The 16,815-nt window shown below is 46.4% G+C and overlaps 1 protein-coding gene across 10 annotated transcripts in view; it reads right to left on the reverse strand.

Moving 5' to 3' along the window:
• Positions 1-399: 399 nt before the first annotated feature.
• pnpla6 (patatin-like phospholipase domain containing 6) overlaps positions 400-16,815 on the reverse strand; it is a 27,048-nt gene continuing 10,632 nt past the window's right edge. For 4 of the 10 annotated variants that reach the window (XM_035534960.2, XM_035534961.2, XM_035534963.2 and 1 more), the window contains 22 exons: positions 16,788-16,815; positions 15,649-15,854; positions 14,804-14,935; positions 14,447-14,570; positions 14,239-14,352; positions 14,023-14,098; positions 13,600-13,749; positions 13,347-13,410; positions 13,043-13,211; positions 12,727-12,909; positions 12,225-12,343; positions 11,768-11,924; positions 11,479-11,595; positions 11,305-11,374; positions 8,416-8,532; positions 6,339-6,455; positions 4,444-4,592; positions 3,916-4,068; positions 3,711-3,827; positions 3,402-3,489; positions 3,110-3,255; positions 400-2,899 (listed from right to left, as the gene is read on the reverse strand). The exon at positions 16,788-16,815 is cut by the window's right edge and continues 50 nt beyond it. In XM_035534960.2, the coding sequence (XP_035390853.1) occupies positions 2,822-2,899; positions 3,110-3,255; positions 3,402-3,489; positions 3,711-3,827; positions 3,916-4,068; positions 4,444-4,592; positions 6,339-6,455; positions 8,416-8,532; positions 11,305-11,374; positions 11,479-11,595; positions 11,768-11,924; positions 12,225-12,343; positions 12,727-12,909; positions 13,043-13,211; positions 13,347-13,410; positions 13,600-13,749; positions 14,023-14,098; positions 14,239-14,352; positions 14,447-14,570; positions 14,804-14,935; positions 15,649-15,854; positions 16,788-16,815 (2,674 nt within the window). In that variant the 3' untranslated portion in view covers positions 400-2,821. Of the gene's footprint in view, positions 2,900-3,109; positions 3,256-3,401; positions 3,490-3,710; positions 3,828-3,915; positions 4,069-4,443; positions 4,593-6,338; positions 6,456-8,415; positions 8,533-8,556; positions 9,333-11,304; positions 11,375-11,478; positions 11,596-11,767; positions 11,925-12,224; positions 12,344-12,726; positions 12,910-13,042; positions 13,212-13,346; positions 13,411-13,599; positions 13,750-14,022; positions 14,099-14,238; positions 14,353-14,446; positions 14,571-14,803; positions 14,936-15,648; positions 15,855-16,787 lie in introns of those variants that run through there. The other 6 variants (XM_035534962.2, XM_035534966.2, XM_035534967.2 and 3 more) reach the window with 6 other exon arrangements.

Genomic DNA, 16,815 nt, shown 5'->3' on the forward strand with positions numbered 1-16,815 from the left:
CGCTATACAGCAAGTGAACGCAACCCTGAAAACGAGTACTGGGCTTACAGTTCAGGTTCATGGTAATATAGCAGTAAAAGAAGAGATTTAGACTGGATTGTTTAAGAGGAGTTAAGATTTATTTATTTAGTAATTTTTACTATTTCCATTGTGTAAATCATCCATTACAGAACCAGTCAACTTGATGTAGAACTGCAAACAAAAACCTTTAGACCACTATAAATAGATTTCTCTTTATAATCAGTGCAAAATACGCTAAAGCAACCTAAACAGAAATGTTTAGTCCATCAAACTTCTTTTCTGTTGTGCAGGCTGTTTCAATGATTAGAAATGTATTTTAAAAAGTCAATATTAAATAAAAAATAATTGGCAAACCTTGACGTGAATAAAAATATCTGAAACACCCCCCCCCCCCCCCAAAAAAAAGACCCATCTGGAACAACTTATGCCAACACCAAAGTTAGTGTTCATTCCTTGTGTTTTTTCAGACTTAGGCTATCAAAACTGGGCAAATGCTTGCTCGCAGACAGTTAAAGGACCCACAACATCCCAGAGCTCCTGTGGTCCCCAGCACACAACTGAGGAAGGTGCTCGCTGTGCCCATTCTGGCTGTGTGAATATGTGCAGTAACTAAAGGAATCCTGCTGAGAAACGCAAGCAGCATAGCAGCTGAAGGCAGACTAAAGCCACAGCACACACAGAACAAGGCCAGCGACATGAGGAAAGTGAGAGGCATTAACCAGCGTCATTAACAGTAGCATTAATGAATTAAATTCCATTTGCATAAAGCCAACGCTACCCAGTTAGTGATCTTATATGCATAATGCTAACAAACGCTTTGTCTTTCAATTCTCATTAAAAACTAAAGCATTTTAAGGTGGTTTCCCTCAAAATCTCTCTCTCACACACACACTCCATACATTTCGTGGGGTTTTTTTGCGATTTGTTCAACATTATTTTACAATTCATTTTTGTCCCATTATCTTCTTTAAGAAGCATGACAAATGATGGATTCATTTGTGATTTGCTGATCCACCAAGACCAGACGTGCTAGAGCTTCTGCAGAACAACATGCTGTCCCAAGGCTGAGCCAGCATGACAGTCTGCAAGTCCTTACATACAACTCATAGTCCAGGTCCAGTTTTCATAACGCAGTAAAGGAATTTTACAGTGCTAAACTTAAAAAAAAATCCCATTTTCTCAGTATTCAGACTTAATTTAAAATGATTTTTAAGTGCTTAGCCAATTCTTGGCTTTAGTTTATAGATGGTGTATAATTTACCTCCCGTAGAATAAAATTAAGTAGAATTTCACGATCGCTTTTTTAAACTGTAATATATTGCTAATGTTGGTCTGTTGAGTAAATTTTATATTTGGCCCGAGCAGAGCGCATATAACTTAATATTTTACAATTTCCCCGGGACTACTTTCCTGCTCCGCGCTCAGCTCGAGCGTTGTGGGTAGTGATGCGTTTCTGCACGTCCTCACGTTTTCTCCACACCAACTCTTCATCTGTATTCCAGTTCAAATAAATCTAGATTTGCTACACGAGGAAACATTTCTGCCTCATCAATAAATATGTTGCATGAGATTAAAATTTCTCACTTGCATAATGTGATCCAACAGATAACTGAAGGTAGCCTCTGAAGGTAGCCTACTAGCAGTCGAGCTAACTGTACGTAACAATTTCTAGGTTTTTTGTTTTTTTTTTTTGGGAAAGTACACAAAAATACCTGTTCATAATTCACAAAATAATCCGAGACATGATATTGCTAAAATTCTTATGCTCCCCATGAAGGTCCATCACAGGTTTTTTTTTCCCCCGCGTCACTCTACAACCAAGCATTTGACCATTTAAATAGCACTGGGCTCTGGAAAAAAATGGGGGTTTTTTAGGTTTTGCACTTCTAAAATAACCTTAAAGCTCTTTCCATTTCTCAAACCTTCTATTATTAAATCACTCCTATGATTCTCAGTATCAGCAGTAAATACTCCACGCTGGATTGCAGCCTCTCTCCTGTCACTTTCCATTCCATTATTAAAACCTGCTTCTACTGTTACAGGCACCTTTCCTAAACATATTATGGGATGTACAATGGCATGGAGATTTTTAGCAAGATATACTGAAAAGAACAAGTGGTGATGATCTGATGGTTTGCCAATAGCCTGCAGTTAACCATTTGCTTTCCTGAAGATAGAAAAACCCAAATGCACACTGTTTTATGGAAGCAAATATTCTAGGTTTCAAGGACTCCAGAACATACCAGAACCACTTGCGACTGCTTACAGTGTAGTTCATTCTAGCACTGTGAACATTCTCTCACCTCTAAGAGAACTATTTCCCCACACAAACAAACACACACACACACACACACACACACACACACACACACACACACACACACACACAGCGTTCCAACAGTGGTGATAGACAGTTGCCACAGCAGATGAAACAAGGACATGACCAGGACAGTAGAAATTCTTTGCAATCACTGAGGCCGTTGCCTGGGACTGGTGGGTTTTTTTGGGGGGGTGGGGTTTAGTAGAACTGCTAAATGAAGGTAGAGTTACCTCCTATTATGGACCCCCACCACTCATTAAGTGCTGCAGTGAGAAAGGCCCAACCAAATGGAGCGCACGCCACACTGTGGCTCTGCGCTTGGGTTTAGTGGTGGTGCTGTACTTTACACAGCAGGGTTATCTTTGGTCGATCTCTCTCCATCTTCCTCCAACTCTCCTCTCCACCCATCCACTCCGGAACTGCACAGGGGGCTCTGCTTCTGTTTCATGCCTCTTGGCGATGGCGGCACATCACTTCCTGTCAGCAGTCGGACAGCTCAGAGCACGTGTTTGAGTCGCTGGGATTACTTCTCCTCTGACGGATGGACTTGTTCTCGTCCTGCGCGCACACACATACACGCAAAGCATTTACAACAAACAGGGACATACTATAAACTCATATTTTGGAGAAACCATAGTTTATCAGGAAACAAATATTTAGCCATTATACATTTTTTCACCATTTAAAGCACTCAACTATAAACTCTCCTGGTCTGTGTGTGCGCGCGTGCGCGTGTGTGTGTGTGTGTGCGCGCGCGATTTCCCTCACTTCCTGAAAGACACTATTAGCGCCCCAGTCTCCGGGTGAGTGGTCTTCGGGATCGTCAGCCTCATCTTCTTCTTCCTCACCTTCCTCCTCCCTCACTGTGTCCATCCCGTCCTCCTCATATTCTGTGAGACCATCAGACTCTTCTGCTGCGCACACACACACACACGCACTCTGTCTATATTAAATAATAACCTCGCCACGGCACTGCTGCACCCGACACACTCGTCCCAGCGCAGCACACACTACCATGGCACCAGCACGTCACCAGAAGGGATCACTGATGTGACGTTACCATCTGCTCCCATGTAGCTCAGCACTGGATCGATCCTGGACACAATCTCAGCCAGGTCGGTGAAGTCAGCACCAGGACACGTGTAGCTCTTCCCCGGCAACCAAAAAACAAACAAACAAACAAACAAACAAAAAAAAACACCAATGGAATCCATGCACGCTTACGCACCACCACCACCACGCAGAAGAATCGGCTGATCCTGAGTCGGATGCCTGCCGCCTATGGGCTTTTTGCTGTCGGAAACGTAGGAGGCGGGTACTGATCTCAGATCAGAGGTTGCACTGAAAGAGGGAAGGCGGCGGGACTCACGTCGGCCTTCTTGCTGTCGTTGTAGTCGGCCGAGCGGTGGTCCTTGAGCATGTTCTCGATGATGTCACCACGCGCCCAGCCGGTGAACAGCAGCTTACCGTGCTGGTAGCCCACGTCCTGCGCGCGGAGAACAGGCGCGCGTTACTACGTGACAGGGTTGTGGCGAAAGGTCAGTGTTTGTGCGAGGGGTTCTGTGCGCACTCACATAGATCTCGTCAAACTTGCCGAAGTCCATGGTCTTGAAGCGGTCGATGGGCGGCCGGATGTACTCGCAGTAGCCGCTCTTTTTGACCACCTCCAGCTGCCGTACGCATGACACGTAGGCCAGCCGCGACTGGATCTCAGCCATGTCGGGAACCTGTCACGACAGACCGTCCCTCTGCCTCACTGATCCGTGCCTTAAGACTACGAGCAGTTTCCTTTAGGGCGGTTTAGCTTATTGGTAGACCAGGCTGCTGCTGCTTCTGTGGCTTCACATAAAACGCTCGTTCTCATTCAAAAATATGAATTAAAACAGCCAGCAGGAAAGCAGCTGTTCTGAGACCTGGTTTTGCTCTTCCTATCCTAATCAAACAAGGGATAAGCAGATCCCAGATCAGTTTTATTCTCAGATTTTTTAGACAGACAGGCCCAGGCTGTTTCTGCTTGGCAGTGCAGCCCTTTCATTGCAGTCTGCTCTACACACAGCTCAGCCGCTAACCAGTCAGCAACCGTTTTACTCGCCCCTCCCCACCTTCACTTTCTCCGCCCATGGATTGATCCGTTTCCACAGCAACCACCAGCCGGACAGGCTGTCGCCGTAGTTACAGAGGTCGGTCTCATCCTGGCTGCCCACGTCGATGGCGATCACCGTTTTGGCACCCATGTTCCGAGCAATGTCCGCTGTGGAGCACGCATGCACGCGCACACACACACACACACACACACACACACACACACACACACACACACACACACACACACACACACACACACACACACACACACACACACACACACACACACACACACACGTGCATCCGAGGAGCAGCAGGGTGAAGGGAACGTCCCCGCTATTATTGCGTCACAAACGGTACAGCATGGAGTTTTTTTCCGATCAAACAAGCCACGCCCACCAGGACGCTGCACGCAGACCACGGAGAGCTCGCGCCGCTCACCTTCCTCACCAGCGTCCCACTCTGCAGGGTCTGCGCAGCTTGCTGGTGCGTGCTGGGAATGAGAGAGCCAAGAGACTGGGAAAACGCTCGGAAACCGAGCGACGGCTAAGCATGGAACGAAAAAGATCGCCTGCTTAGGACTGTCCATATCTCGGGATATGGATGGCCTTCAAAACAAGGACAAAAACCAAGTGTTTTTGTATAAACTGTATTCCCAGTCAATGCCTCTTTCATTCCCAATACGAAATAAAAGACCTTACAAAAATATCAGTTCCATATACATGAGTCTGTGATGTCTGCATATTACAATAACGTTTAGTCAAGTCAATATTACACTGAATTACAAATGTTAATAATAATAATAATAATAATAATAATAATAATAATAATAAACTGAACTCAACCATAGAAGAAATTTAAACAGTAAAACCAGTATTGCCACATGCAGAATCAAAATCATGTGTTAATTTATACAATAGACACACCCCGCTGTAGTACTGTCTGATCTGGGCTGTAACGTTCAGTGGCGTCTAGTGTGTGACTCCGTTAATTTTGTAACCAAACAGATTTTGTAATTGCCATTCATGTTTAAACTTTAAAATTTCAATTTTACGTTTTACTGAATTTTGGTCCAATCACAAACCAGCACTGAATTTTGGCCCAATCACAATCCAGCACTGAAGGCGTGGTAAACTACTGGAATGATGTGGCCGTATGGTGTTAAAGATAACGCGTTTGACGGCTGGAGGAGATGTGCCAGGGAATGAGAATAAAAATGATCTCATCTCATGTCCCACTGTCACCTTGGACAGCGCATAACCTGTGACACGTTTGCCATCTGAAGCTCAGCATACACTCGCTAACTCACTCGCGTTTAACACAACTCACCACAAGGGGGTGCTGTTAGCACTGAGAGAGAGCATTGGCGCTTAATTCACCACAAGGGGGTGCTGTTGGCACTGAGAGACCATTGGAGCTTTGCATCAACGATACGGCGTGATTGATTTTATTATTTATTATAGATTTTTATTATTTACTTATTATAGCAAATAATTTTTATGGGCAAACTCCGATGGCAAATGTGAAACCTCTTGCTTATTCATCTCCATAATCACAGATTAAACACACTACTTACCCGCAACCGGAGGGGCCGGGTTTCCAGCAACCATCAAAGCATAAAGACCAGTGTAAAACAGTGGAGCAGCCAACATTTACACATTCTCTTTGTTGGCAAACACCATCTCAACGCTGTGATGGTTTTGTGGAAACCTGCCCAGTCTATTCACAACCCACAACTCAACAGTTCAGCTGACCGAGTCGTTTCTTTCCTCCTGCATCCCCCCTTACAATGGGAGACTTGGCCAGGTGGAAGTTTGAAGGGCGTTTGAAGGGCGTTTGAAGGTCGTTTGAAGGGCGTTTGAAGGGCGTTTGAAGGGCAGAGGTGGGTGGGGTTGGGGTGGACAGCACTTGCCTGGTAAGTTGTTGATGTATCCGCCATCCATGAGCAGGTTGCCATCTTTGGGGTCGCATAGGGGCGGCAGATACCCGGACAGGGTCATGCTCGCCCTCACATAGCGCCACAGAGAGCCTGCCACATGGGGTGGAAGGGGGGGGATATATAATCTCTTAATGAACTCTACAGTAGGTAGCAGGCAGGACGTCTGGCTGGCCTGGCAGCAGGCGGGTTAGAAGCGCACGGTCCCGCGGGGTGGAAACACCACAATGGTCACCCCACGGATGGCGCGTGGAAGCGTGGAGCCATGGGTAACCCTGCCTTGTGTGTGTGTGTGTGTGTGTGTGTGTGTGTGTGTGTGTGCGCGCGCGTGTGTGCGTGCGTGTGTGTGAGAGAGAGAGAGACTGTATAAGACAAAGGCAGGGATAACATTCATTTTCTGAAGAAGTAGTAGATACAAAGACACTCTGACCCCATCAAACACTCTCTGTGTCCTTGTGGAGCTCCCAACTGCATTTTCCAAAGAATTCCTTCGAGACCTTTTTTTTTCTTGCAATTTAATCCCAAAGCAAACGTGGCGTTACGTGAAGGGAGGTCCTCTGTTATTTGCTCAAAACAAAGCACTACACATCTTGTCTGACAGCTGGGTTGTGTCTGACATGCAGTAATATTCCCCAACACTTCAGTTGGAACCAGAGAGGTCTGATGGGTCAAGATTGCTAATCGTCTCAGTGAACATGTCGGGGCCAGCCAGCCCCGGCCTGTGCTGATCGCAGTACTGGTCGCAAACAGCAGGTGGCAGGAGAGGTGTGGCAGTAACATGGGTTGGAAGGAGAGAGGGGGCTCCACAGAGAAACAGAATAAAGGAGACAGATGTGCTCAGCGCGTGGAGGGAATGCAAGCGAAACGTGCCAAAATTAAACCAGTGAACAAGTGAGAAGTCTGAGCTGCATCTGTTAAGTAGCCATATTACTGAGGAGAACTGTAACAACCAGAGAAGATTTTTTCCTTTAATGCAACTTCCCTATTTTAGTTCTTTCATTTTTTTAGAACCCTAAACACATATTGAAGGGAGCGCTAAACAACGAACACAGGAAGATGATTAAACAGACGCACAAACTCTGCCAAGCAAACAGCAGCGCTGCAGGGTGGAAGCAAAGCTGGTAGTCTGCCACTAGGAAACATGCACATGTTCAGGGACAGGAGACAGACCAGTGGACATGAGCTTTTTAAAACACTTTCTGGTCCTTCCAAAGATAAGGACAAGAACACATAAATGACCAAAAGGTGTCCCATTTATGCCTCACTAACCCACTGATGTGCCATAAATGATGCATCGTCCTCTAGTCTCTGAAAACCCCCCTGGCCTGCTCCCAGCTGTAAAACGGGATCATGATCATGTGTACAAAGCTTATTCCTGATCCATGGTCCAATTTTCCAATATGAACTGATCCTATATAAGTGATTCCATGTGATTACATTGTCTTTTCTTTTTGCTGTTGTTTAGTCAGAAGGCAGCAGAAGAACAAAGCTGGCAGGTTAGTGGCGACGCAGACGTAATGCCGTACGTGCAGACTATACGCACAACCACACGCCACACCCCTTCGTTATAGCGCAGGGCAAGCCAGGTGAGGGCCAAGCGTCCCTGACCAACTAGAAAGGGAAACTTCAAAACTAGTATCAGTGTAACATGTTGAGCAAAAAAAAAAAGCTAACTTTGCTAACAACGAATGGGACGACAGGCATTACGGAAGTGACGGGCGCTGGTTATGGTCACTCATTGGTAGCCATTTGCTTCTTTGGTCAAATGACACCTTCAGAGGCATTAAAAACGGTCCAACGACAGCACAGCATCACTCCTTTCTGCTCCATCTCATGTTGGACACTTTAATCTTTCCTTCCAAGCCATGGATTCCCGATGTCTGACATTCCGCACCCGAAAGAACGGGCAGGGGGACCGAACGGCCGGCCTGGAGGTTGTGGGTTGTTCTGTTTTTGTTTGTTTGTTTGATTGTTTGTTTCGGGGGGGGGGGGGGGGGTCACTTGAAGGAAGCTGGTCGTTGGGTTGGTAAGGATCGGGACGGGATTTGCTGACCTGGGACATTGTTTACATAGCAACCATCAACGAGGAGGTGGCCGTCCTTGGGGTCGCAGAGAGGAGGTAAATAAGGGGTGTAGGAGGCACTGGCTCTAACATAGCGCCACACACAGCCTGGCAAAAATGAAGATGGAGAGGGGCATCAAAAACAGACGGGACACAGGGAGAGAGAGAGAAAGAAAGGGAGGAAGGGAGAGAGAGGGAGGGAGAGAGAGAGGGAGAGAGAAAGAGAAAGAGGGAGAGAGAGAGAGAGAGACAGAGAGAGAGAGAGAAAGAGGGAGAGGGGGGAAGAGAGAGAGAGTGTGTGTGTGAGAGAGGGAGGGAGGGAGAGAGTGTGAGAGAGAGAGAGAAAGAGAGAGAGAGAGAGAGAGAGTGAGAGAGGGGGGAGAAAGAGAGAAAGAGAGGGAGGGAGAGAAAGAGAGGAAGGGAGGGAGAGAAAGAGAGGAAGGGAGAGAGAAAGAGAGAGAGAGAGAAAGAGAGAAAGAGAGAGAGAGAGCTGAAAGACAGGAGGGACCGGAAGATAAAGAAAGGCACGTCATGACACAAAGGAGAAAAAGGTGTGGGGAGGTGAGAGAAATAAAAGCACAAACACGGAATGAGAAGATGCAAATGAGTGAGCAAGGAAGAAGAGGCAAAGAACATCTGCAAAAGTGCTCAGTACACAAAGCCCGTCATTCTTCTAACGCTGCCTGTCCCGCCAACATACGAGGCAAGCCACGCACGGAAGCTGGCTGGCACTAGTGTTTAAAAACCGTTGAATGCGGTTAGTGGCTTTTTCAAAAATGTTGTCTCATTAGTATCCCGACGTGTCCCTTTGGTTAAGGTTCTGAGGGGTGTGTTGTTTATATATGGAGAGAAATATATGGCATTAGCAAACAATAGTGGTTAAAGATGAGTCAACTCTAAGCCAAACACTAGGACACCAAAGGAGGAATGAGGGAAAGGAGAGGGAGAGAGAGAGAGAGAGAGAGAGAGAGAGAGAGAGAGAACACAATCTATAGGCCACTTATTAACAAATACAGATAAAATATAAAATAAAAACATGGGTAATCTATACATGTATTGCATGAAACTATTACATTATGTCACCTTCATTTTTCACATCAATAAGAATTCTGTGCTACTGTAGACCAAATCATTAAATTACTCAAAATCTGATTAAATTATACAAAAGATCTACTGAGTTATTGTGACTGAGAGCCAAAATGTACAGATATGGAGGTCTCCTGGACTATGAAACATCCTCTGATGGACAAGACCGACTTGACCCAAAATGCAACAGCCACAGATGCTGTTCAGTGCCGCTACAGTGTTTGAACTTAGACCCGTGACATGATGTCTCCTCTGTCATGTCTGGGGGTTAGAGCAAAGTGAGCAAAACTACAGCAGGACACTCTGAGACCAGGGTAAGGTAGTGATATTAATGGCCATGTGGAAAACGCTGGGTAATGTTCCAGATCCTTCTACAGGGAACAGCTTTTCCCCACTGTCCTACAAGCAAACTATATAGAAGCACTACTGCCACTCTGTGCTCTGATGGCTAATTAACAGATGGAATTCTAAGTATTTATGTACATAATTCTAGCTTGAAAAGTGTGGTCTATGATGCCAATAAAAGAAATCAATTAATTAATTAATAAAAAAAAAAAAAAAAAAAAGAGACAGGCCAAATGAATGTGACTGGTTGAGAAAAATAAACCTCTACCACACCAAAGCACAGTTTGAGCGAATGAAGCAGGAGGTAGAAAAGAAGGAGGGAGGGAGAGAGGGAGGGAGGGAGCGAGAGAGAGAGAGAGGGACGAGCCTCAAACATGCTATTAGTAATTCATGCCAAGTCATGCCAGGCTCACAAGCCAAACAGGTGAAACATGGTGAACGGACGGACAGACCCCATCCCCAAATCCGACACATCACCAAGCAAAGCTGTATTATCGCCGGATTTCATTAAAGTAGTCATTTAAAAAGGCCAGAATGAGTTAAAAAAAAAAAAAAAAAAAAGAGTCGATCCCATATTACTAGATATTTTCATCCTATTCATAGATTATCTTAATCTGGATTTGGGGATGTTCAAATTAGTGATCAGTTATCCTAAGAGCAGTAACTGGCTAGAGGCAAGACAATCAGTGAGTCCGTGAGTGTGTTACCACTTCAGTAGGATGGATGGTGTGAGAAGCAAGATGGAATGACCATTCTCCAGATCTCACAGTGTAATAATGGATCCCATTTGGTATCCTCATTCAAAACACAATACATCCACAGAACATGTGGCACAATTCACTCCCTGACTTCCCCACAAGCTCTCACAGTACGCTTATTAATAAAAAACAAATATTACAAATTCATTTTATCACTTTGAATAATGCTTACGTTTGTACCTGTATTTTTTATTAGAGGGTTATTGTGACAAATTCAGTTAGAATTCAGTGGATTAAACTGAAGCTTGTTAACTAGTTTAGTAGATTGTAATTAGACTCAGTCGATTTAAATAACAAATTTAGCAGAAGCTACAAATTCGAAAAAATGAGAAGAAAATGTGCCTCGACTGTCTACATTTCCTGCTATATTATTATATTTAAAACCATAAGGTTCGAATACTGAATCCTGAGCAACCCCTCTATTTATATTCAGCAGGAGAATATTTTCAAGTTCTTTCATACTAAATATTTCATGGTAAATTACTGCTAATAATAAGATGACTGACAGCCTGAATCAGAGTGACTGAAGCAGACTCAGTCAGACTGAATCAGAGTGACTGAAGCAGACTCAGTCAGACTGAATCAGAGTGACTGAAGCAGACTCAATCAGACTGAATCAGAGTGACTGAAGCAGACTCAATCAGACTGAATCAGAGTGAATCAGAGGGGCTGTAACCGAGCCCTAACTCACCGTCTTTATGTACCCGCATCGCAGATGCTGTGATGTCAGTGGTGACATTGAAATAAGGCAGCCACAAGTCCTACGAACCCAAACAAAGCATGAGTCGCGCACAGAGACGCCCGTTTGTCATTAACATTAGCACAAATTTAATTACCAGGTCATTTCCAGCATGCAAGCTCTCACCTCAGCTTGCTTGTCTTCGAAAACTTTGGAAATGCTGGTGTTGAAAGCGGAGCCCGAGAACATGGAGGTAATGGGATAAGTTAGATCCAGCACTGTTTTGAACACCGAGTTCATTGCCTGAGGATGCAGGAAAGAAAAGGTTAGTTAGTGATCAAAGCTGGCAACAATCTAGAGTCTAGACGGCACCCTTAAAGTGAAATCCAGAGCACAAATACTGTTCAGACACTCGTCGCTCTTAGGGATCTTAGACAGTCTCCATCTCAACATATAAGGGGAAGTCAGGCCCTACCTTCGACCACTCTCTCGCTCGCTGCTTCACCCGAACAGCACTCCTTTCTTCTGCGTACAGTGCACCAATGAAAGAACCGATTGAAGTCCCGCCCACCAAGTCAATGGGAATCCCCGCCTCCTCCATGGCTTTGATCACGCCCACGTGCGAGCAGCCCCTAGTCAACAGGAACGGTTAACCCGCACGTTTGTCCGTGTCGAGCCACAAGCTAATAAACTGTGATGTCCTGTAACTCTACCAGCAGCTCTTATTATCAATGCAGTGTTTTCTGACAGCTGACCAGATGTGCAGCATTTAAAAGAATCAAAACACAATGTGCATTCCTCTGCTTTAAAATGCCAACCTCAGTTTTAATTAAGCAGAACCCCTCATACCTTAAAGTAGAAAGTGACAGTTCCACATGGGATTCTGGGAAAGACCGAGGCCGGATTACAAACACGCGACGGGTTTTGCTCACCTAGCCCCTCCCCCGCCTAGCACCAGAGCAATGCTGTTTCCCGTGAGGACTCGAGCCAGACGGGAGAAATCACTGTGTCGGTCTGCGGTCTTCTCAAACACCTTCTCATACATCTCCCTCTGTGACATAAAACACACACACACACACACACACACACACACACACACACACACACACACACACACACACACACACACACACAGTCTTAAAGCCTAACATCTTCTGAGACTCAGAGATTTTAGCATTACTTTGGCATCAATCTGACGCAAACCTAAGAAGGTCTAGTACCTAACGTGTGAGTATAGTGAACGGGACGTTTAGACCCCAGGTCATGAATCACCGTTGGTGATATTCATAACACCACAGGCTTCGGAACAAGGAAAAAGTACTGGACAACAGCCAGTAAAACGGCACTGTACATTAATTTCCCACATTTGGGATGTGGAGCCTACTGGAACACTTCCTGTGCTGGTGGGCGTGGCTGTATTTATCTAGTTCTTACCAGTCGGGTAAGACTGCGACGGGAGAAGACCCGGCGGGGGCACCTGAGGTGCAGGTGACCAGAACACCAGCTGCGCATGTTCAGCCACTCCACGGTTCTGGAGGGGCCCGGCCCGTCTTCACGGTGCAGCAGGACCAGCTGCTTCAGGGCCCGCACCGCTGTGTTCTCCAGCATCTGCTCCAGCTACAGCGCGGGACCACGGGACCAGGACGGCGTGAGGACGACAAAAGCATGTGTGTTATATACGAGCTGATAGGATCACACACACACACACACACACACACACACACACACACACACACACACACACACACACCTGGCCGAGAGTGGGCTCCTGGTCCCCCAGGCCCACAATGAGGATGCAGTCTGCCTGCCTGATGCAGCGCTGGGTCCAGGGAGTCATACTGTTGTCTGTCTGGTACAGAACTATGCGGTTAATGTCCTCCTGCTGGGCCAACCAGCCAGATAACCTGTACTCATGAATGCTGGGAGGGAGAGAGAGAGAGAGAGAGAGAGAGAGTACAGAAAATGAAGGGTTTCAGCCGGAGCAGACAGTGTGCCCTCTGAAAACACCCGCCCCTGCATGCCGACGATACACCTGATCAGGTCATCACGCTCACCTGTCCAAGGCTGAGGCACCGAGCCTCTCCTTTATAATGTCGCTCGTCAGTAGCAGCGTGGGACCTAAAGCGAAGCCAGGAGTTTGTTATGGCAGGAGGCAGTGCTGGAGTCAAGTCACGCTGCCTCAAACCCGAGTTAGCTCTCACATCTCCTGTTCTCCAGTTCCATCACTACAACTCGGTTTCCATGCTTCAAAAACGTATTTGATGACATTGTGATGGATGTCTACACACTGAGAGGAGGCATAAATACCTATGGCGCTGAGGGCATGGCTGAGCTCCAGGTTGAACGCGTTGATCGGTACTTCGTCACAAACAGGAAGTACAGCCACAGTGGAGAGGTTACTGGCTGGGTTGGTGACATCAGGGCTGGACGGCATGCTGGGTAGACCCAGTGCTGAGCCTGGGGTCAGGCCAGTCACAGATGAGACAGGAAACCTTCATTAACCACTCTACTCTTAAGGGCTTAAGGCGGAACGAGAAAGATTCGCAAAACGGGGAAACGTCGCCTCTTTGAAAGTTCCCCATCTTAACCAAGAACACTGCTGACAAATAATTATTACATAATTGTGCAACCATTGGGCCAGTGGTGACTAACTGGCTAAAGGTTTAAATGAAGTACATTTCACACATGTACTGATGATATCAGCATGGTGACAGCCTTCATTTTTTCCACCTGAGAAAGGTCCACGCGTCTGCTGAAGGTTCCCAAGGATCTTCTGGCCCAATAGATGGATCAGCCGAGTAACAACCTACACATGCGCGCGCACACACACACACACACAATTATGTCAGTGCACATCATAATTATTTGTAGCCATTATATGTGTTGTGTGTGTGTTCATGTGTGTGAGTGAGTGAGTGTGTGTGACTGTGTGTGTGTGTCTGAAACCTGAGGATAACGCCTCTTAATGTTGTTCAGGGTTCCCTCTGGCAGCTTAACCAGTTCTGTGTCTCTGACTGCATGCACTGTGGTTGCCCGGGGTTGCCTGGTCAATGCCTCTACCTGATAGCCAGACAGATGTTAGAAAACAGACCTACAACACCCTACAGTAAACAGACATACAACAATTCCATATTCCCCCTCCCAGTACGCTCACCACCCCGATAAGGTCTCCTCTTCCATACTCCCCCACCAGTTCCTTCTTCCCATTGGCCTTCCGGATGACGGAGCGCAGACGGCCGTTCAGGACAATGTAGGTGCAGTCTGACTGATCGTCCTGCCTACAAGAGAGCAGCGACACACAAACTCGCACACAAAAAAACCTCAGCACAACAGAACAGTTTATAAGTCTACCAGAATCACAGTAATTTAATAGCACTACTACTAAAGGCTGGGTTCTAAGCATGAACAGTATTCCTGATGCTGCTACTATTAGCAATAGTAGTTTAGCATAATAAGAGAAGTACTGCTAATGGCAGTAGTAGTGCTTGTAAGTCACTGTAGTATTAAATACCTGTAGAGGGCGCGCCCCGCCTCCACAGCCATCCAGTCTATTGCGAAGTCCATCTGCCTCACAAAGGCAGACATGCGGATGGCCACAGTGTGTGCCGCACTCAGGACCACACTGGGCTGCTCCCGCATTATCCTACAGAGGACGGTAGAGAGCCCATGTGCCGTCAGAACAATGACAATGAAAAGTAACATGCGATCCAAATTCAGAATTTCCATACTTGTGTCAAGGCACCCATAGTTGGTATCTAGTTAAGCAGTCACATGACTGTGTTTTTGACTAGCCTGAAACGGGGCTTTCCTATTGGCTATTTCAGGAAGTACACAGTACAAGGGTTAACTCAATTCCATGAGTTAATCCACTCCAGAAGACAACATTTGACCAGCTAAATGGGGGAAAAAAAAAAAACAGCAGTCAAATAGCATCTCAAAATAAGAATTCCATACCTAGATCAGTTTTTAATATCTGACCCAAAACAGCCATCACTGTGACGACTCTTTGCTCCAGAATGCTATAGCAGCTGGATCGAAACGTGCGGACAGACATTTAACACAGTTCCCGGTTCTTGGTACACCTTCTGTCTGCGAGGAGTTTTGAAGTTCAATGAGAGCACGAAGACAGAACATGCGCAGCTTCCGTTTTCTCAGCCGTGAGGTTCTGAAAAAGGGAACTAACAGCACGTTCTGCCTCGTCAAGGATGTGTGGTATACGCACCTCACAAACTACCACTTATCTCAAAGGTCGCTCATTATAAATGACCGCACGTGTTGGTTATTCTAAAACACATATGCAATTCTTATGGTCCTTCACGGACCCGGGGCGGTGCGGCCCATCTGGACGGCGCTCACTCGTAGAAGTCGGACTTGGAGATCTTGAGAAAGGTGCAGTCGCGGACAGCGCGGATGGTGAAGATGAGGGGCTCCCCCGTCAACACGGCCAGTTGGCCCACCATCTCGCCCGGCTGCGTGACGAACAGGCACACGTCCTCCTGCTTGTCAATCATGCGCTGGTACACGTGCAGGCAGCCCGACAGCACAAAGTGCAGACTCACGTCCTGTGGGTGCAGACAGCCAGAACAAGAGGAGGAATGTGAATGGAGGAGAGGACAAAGACAAATGGGAGGATGGGAGAGACAAGGAATTCCACTGGGAATAGAGAACTCAACAGGGAACTCGACCGGGAATAGAGAATCCAACAGGGAACTCGACCGGGAATAGAGAATCCAACAGGGAACTCGACCGGGAATAGAGAATCCAACAGGGAACTCGACCGGGAATAGAGAATCCAACAGGGAACTCGACCGGGAATAGAGAATCCAACAGGGAACTCGACTGTGAATAGAGAATCCAACAGGGAACTCGACTGTGAATAGAGAATCCAACAGGGAATTTGGCTGGGAATAGAGAATCCAACAGGGAATTTGGCTGGGAAGAGAGAATCCAACAGGAAATTTAGCTGGGAATAAAGAATTACATAAAGAATGAAGAGATCTTTATTCCACCTTCACAATTTCAATTATGGAGACGCACTCGCTCATTCAACCTTTCATTCATCCGCTGATGGGAAGGATATTCATGAATAAAGCGGACGTCTGCCGTGTTGAGTTCTACCAGCACACACACTAACTCCACATGGAACCATTACGACGTGCAGGAACTGACCAGACGGTGACACACACGTCTGCGTTTTGGCAGGTACGGCATTGCACAACTGCACGTGTTCTTCTTGCATTACTGAAAGATAGAAAATCAACTACAGCTCGGCGAAAGAATTTAAAATGCATAGTTCAATGTTTTAAAATGAAAGAGACAATATGATTTGAATATGTTTTTTTCCTGGCAGGCTGAAATCAGAAAATAAGTATTCGTAAATGGCCACCACCCAGACAGCACGGGTCACTTAGAGAACTGCAGGGATACGAGATGCTCGGAACAGGAAAGTGAAGGGAAGGGATGAAGAGATTGAGAGGCGTGGGAAGAGGGCTCACCTGGTCCCCCTGCCTGGCCAGCACGGCT

The sequence above is a fragment of the Electrophorus electricus genome, chromosome 18, assembly GCF_041902795.1.
Source record: "Electrophorus electricus isolate QZ-2024a chromosome 18, ASM4190279v1, whole genome shotgun sequence".
Lineage (NCBI taxonomy): Eukaryota > Metazoa > Chordata > Actinopteri > Gymnotiformes > Gymnotidae > Electrophorus > Electrophorus electricus.